A 3,555-nucleotide genomic window follows, 5' to 3' on the forward strand; every position below is an offset into this window, starting at 1 on the left:
CAGAGTGTTTCCCTGCTCAAGTACAAGTTAAGAATTACAGCTAAAAAGGTTGTTTCTGCACAAATGAAAGCCAAATCTGTCTGGTTGGAGAAAAGGCAAACTGAAAGTTTGTTTCAGTTACTGGAAAGTTCCTTTTCCAAAGGAAAATACTTGTGCTACAAGTCACATCCTAGAACCATTTCAAGAGTTTGAGTTTTTTCATTTTCCAGTCTGCCACTGTTCCTTTAAGGAACTGCTTGTTTCTACAGCCATGCAAAAGGCTTCCTGAACCATCCTTCTTTCACAATGCCTCAGACTCTGAATGTGCCAGTGTTAAAAGCCTCTGGTTTCAATCTCAGTGGCTCCACTGTCAAACAGAAGTGACAGTCCTCACTTTGGCAGACAAAGCTTGCTTAAACCTCCTCTTCAGATCCTGCATGTTGGGCGATTTTGGCCGTGGAATAAGAGAGGTTCTCCTCCTCTCCGGAGTGCTGGTTGTTTGCTGCTTACTGACTTCTTTACAGAGGAGATGGAAGGCATTGAAGACATCATTATAGTTTTCACTGACAGATACTTCGTAGAAAGTACAGCCCAGCATGTTGGCCAGCTGAAGTCCATGCTGAGGCTCCACCTCTTTGATATGCAAGAGGTCAGCTTTGTTTGCTACGATGACAACAGGGACCGCGTTTCCTGGATGCAACTGTCGAACATGATGGTAGAGGTGACTGAGCAGTTCATAGCTCTTATAATCTGTGATGGAGAAGACAATCACCAGGGCATCTGCCCAGCGAATGCATCTGTTCAACTGCTCATTACAATCCAGACTGTGCTCATGGATCTGAAAAATGAATGGTCTCAAATTAGATAGCTGCACTCATAAAAGATTAAAGGAACCTGTCGTTAAGAGTCTGCAAAACCAAACAGCATTTTACAGCTTCAGACATATGTATTTGCATTTCACATTTTAAGTACAAACTTAATCTGAGTGTGGCAAGTAAATGCGTCTGTTGATTCAGCTGCAAAAAGCTGGAATTTAACACTGGAGTTTGCTGTAGTCAAATGGAAAATTGACCTGAGTAGTTCTGCATGCAGAGAAAGACTTTGTAGTTCCACAGAATGGGAAATTAGCTGGCTAGACAGTAAGTCTGGGGAAGCAAAGATATGAGCTGGAAGCATTTAGACCTGGAGTGTTGCCCAGTACAAAAAGGCAACAATCCAGCATTACTCAGGTCTATACATTCAGAACTTTAACTTGTGACACACTAATAAGCACAGCCACAATATAGCATACTTCACTTTCTATCATGAACTTTTACAAAGCTTTTTGGCCAGGGATCATGAGATTTTCTTCCACACATACTTTATTTGCACAGAATTGTTTCTGGGTTTGTGTCTGATGTTCCAAATATACAGGAACAAGACACTTCAGTAATTCAGCCACTCAAAAGTAATGCACCACAAATGGTTCACCAAAACAGTGAGTTGTTTTCTTTGACTACCAGCATACTACAGGCACGCAACACATCTGGCTTCACTGGTCCTAACACCAGTCCCCACCTCTCCCACACAGAACACAAAGCTCTGAAACAGACCATAGCAAGATGCTGCACGCACAGGGACACAGGCACACACAGATTTAGAGCTGCTTTGGTGAACTGCAGGCTCTATGTGGCTCACCTGAACTCCTGGAGTATCTTGCACTTGAATAGCCAGCATCTCTCCATCTATCTGGATGTGCCTGCTGTAGAGGTTACCTGGCAAGAACACCAACATGTTCCTAAGTACAGCCACCACTCTACACATAGACAAACACTCCTGCTGCCCATTAGTTGTGCAAGACAAGCTGTATCACCGTTTATGAAGTATCCATAAATCTATGGTTTTACTAGAAGCCCAGGATTTAATCTTGTATTGACTTGTTTTGAAGCTTGACATTTAATATTGTGCAACTTGGAACTTAATAACTTCTAAAAGACTGGCTTAAGTTCAATGATAAAGGTAATCACACAAAATAACTAGCTGTTACAGAGAGGCAGTTTGCTTGTCATTCAGTATTTCTGCACTTCAGCAAAACATTTTTCTAAAAAGCTCTCTGCTGGCTGACCAAATTGTTGGTGTTTGGGTTTTTTTATTTGTTTAGTTTTTTTAAGGCATTTCTTCAATAGAATGCTGTATATTTTACATTGATGTTAGCTTAGGCTTCCCACTGTACTCAAGTACCTAACACCACTTCTTCACTTTTCCCAGTTAACCTGCCATCGGATCATTTAGCTGCTGGCATTCAGTGTGCAAAGGACAATGCAATATTAGGTTTGCAGAATGTTTTCCTGTTTTAGCCAAGACTTCCTCGAAAAGGGCCCTTTTCACCACATGAAGTAAATTCTCAGAGGGCAGCGAGGCAGGAAGCCTCGATCCCACCGGCTGTGCGCAGTGACCGGTAGGCACCTGCCCGGGGAACGGGCGCTCAGCGAGCTGCGCCGCCTCGGTGGGTTGGGGTCGGTAAAAGCACCTGCGAGGGGCACCTGTAGCCCCGGGTTTCGGTACTTCCAGCCCCGCCCCCCGTTCCCTGCCCCGACGCCCAAGCCGGGCCGCCGCTCCCCTACCTGCGTTCCTCTCGTAGTCGCCGATGAACCGCCGGGTGAGGAACCGCACCACCAGCGCTGCGGGCAGGCACAGACAGGCAACCGTTAGCCGCGCGCCGCCGCCCTCGCGCCGCTCCCCAGCCCCACCGCCACCGTCGCCATCGCCCCCCACCTCCCTCACCTGTCTTGCCGACGCCGCTGCCCCCCACCACCGCGATCTTGACGAGGCGGGGCCGGGCGGTGGCGGCGGGGCAGCCCTCCCCGCCGGGCGCGCACTCGGCGATGGTGCACATGCTCTGCGTCAGGCGCATCGCCGTTCACCAGCCACCCCTCGCGCCTGCCGCCGGCGCCGTTCCCCGCCGCTCCCCCGCCGCTTTTCTCGCCCTCGTCCCCTCCCCCTAGCCCCGCCCCCGCCGCTGCCGGCCACTCAGCGCGCACGGTCTCTGTCACGCCCCGCCCCTCGCCCCGCCCCGCCCGGCGTGAGTGGCACTTAACGGCAGCACGCCGAGCGCTGCTGGGCGTTTCAGTGCTGAGGTTATTTCTGCGGGTATCGCCAGGCAGATGCGAACGTACCCGGCACGGCAGATGAGGCTCGGCCAGACGGTCTGGTTCTCACCCGGCCCGGGGTCCATCAGTCCTGCTGCCGGGCCGGGCAGGGACTGGTGCATGGGCCCTGCAGCCCCCCGCCCCACCCTGCTGCCGCCAGAGAGCTTCCCTTCCACTCCCCACCCCCCATCTGCCTCCTTTTCCCCACTTTTCCCTTCCCTTGGAAAAACCAGACTGAAATCAGAACCGCTGCAGCTGCAGAGAAAAGAATTGAAAACAAGGGAGGAGGCTGGGAGAGGCGTGTGCCCTGGCAGCTCGCTTGTAATGCACAGAAATTGGGGGGGGGGGGGGGGGGGGGCGGGGAAGAGTAAAGCAAGTATATGACAATCGTTCAAGAAACAACAGAAGATGACGGCAAGGGTGGAGAAATGGAAATGAGTGGACTGGG

The 3,555-nt window shown here is 50.8% G+C and overlaps 1 protein-coding gene across 2 annotated transcripts; it reads right to left on the reverse strand.

The window, feature by feature from the left end:
* Positions 1-341: 341 nt before the first annotated feature.
* On the reverse strand, positions 342-2,874 carry RASL11B (RAS like family 11 member B). Of its 2 annotated transcripts, none has more exons than XM_086746846.1 (4): positions 2,743-2,874; positions 2,583-2,639; positions 1,657-1,733; positions 342-817 (listed from the first exon to the last, which is right to left on the reverse strand). In XM_086746846.1, exons 1-4 carry the CDS (start codon positions 2,870-2,872, stop codon positions 350-352), a joined length of 732 nt encoding a protein of 243 aa, XP_086602972.1. In that variant the 5' UTR covers positions 2,873-2,874; the 3' UTR covers positions 342-349. The 2 variants fall into 2 exon arrangements, with proteins under 2 accessions (XP_086602972.1, XP_086602973.1); XM_086746847.1 differs by having other exon boundaries at positions 2,734-2,871.
* Between the last annotated feature and the right edge of the window lie 681 nt (positions 2,875-3,555).

This window comes from Chlamydotis macqueenii, chromosome 4 (genome assembly GCF_036417535.1).
Source record: "Chlamydotis macqueenii isolate bChlMac1 chromosome 4, bChlMac1.mat, whole genome shotgun sequence".
In the NCBI taxonomy this organism is placed as follows: Eukaryota; Metazoa; Chordata; class Aves; order Otidiformes; family Otididae; genus Chlamydotis; species Chlamydotis macqueenii.

Excerpts from the sequence above, each read along its gene's own strand:
- RASL11B (XM_086746846.1), bottom strand. The coding sequence starts at position 2,872 with ATGCGCCTGACGCAGAGCATGTGCACCATCGCCGAGTGCGCGCCCGGC. Across the intron at positions 2,640-2,742 it reads CAGCGGCGTCGGCAAGACAG|CGCTGGTGGTGCGGTTCCTC; the intron begins GTGAGGGAGGTG and ends GCCTGCCCGCAG. Across the intron at positions 818-1,656 it reads AAGATACTCCAGGAGTTCAG|ATCCATGAGCACAGTCTGGA; the intron begins GTGAGCCACATA and ends TTCATTTTTCAG.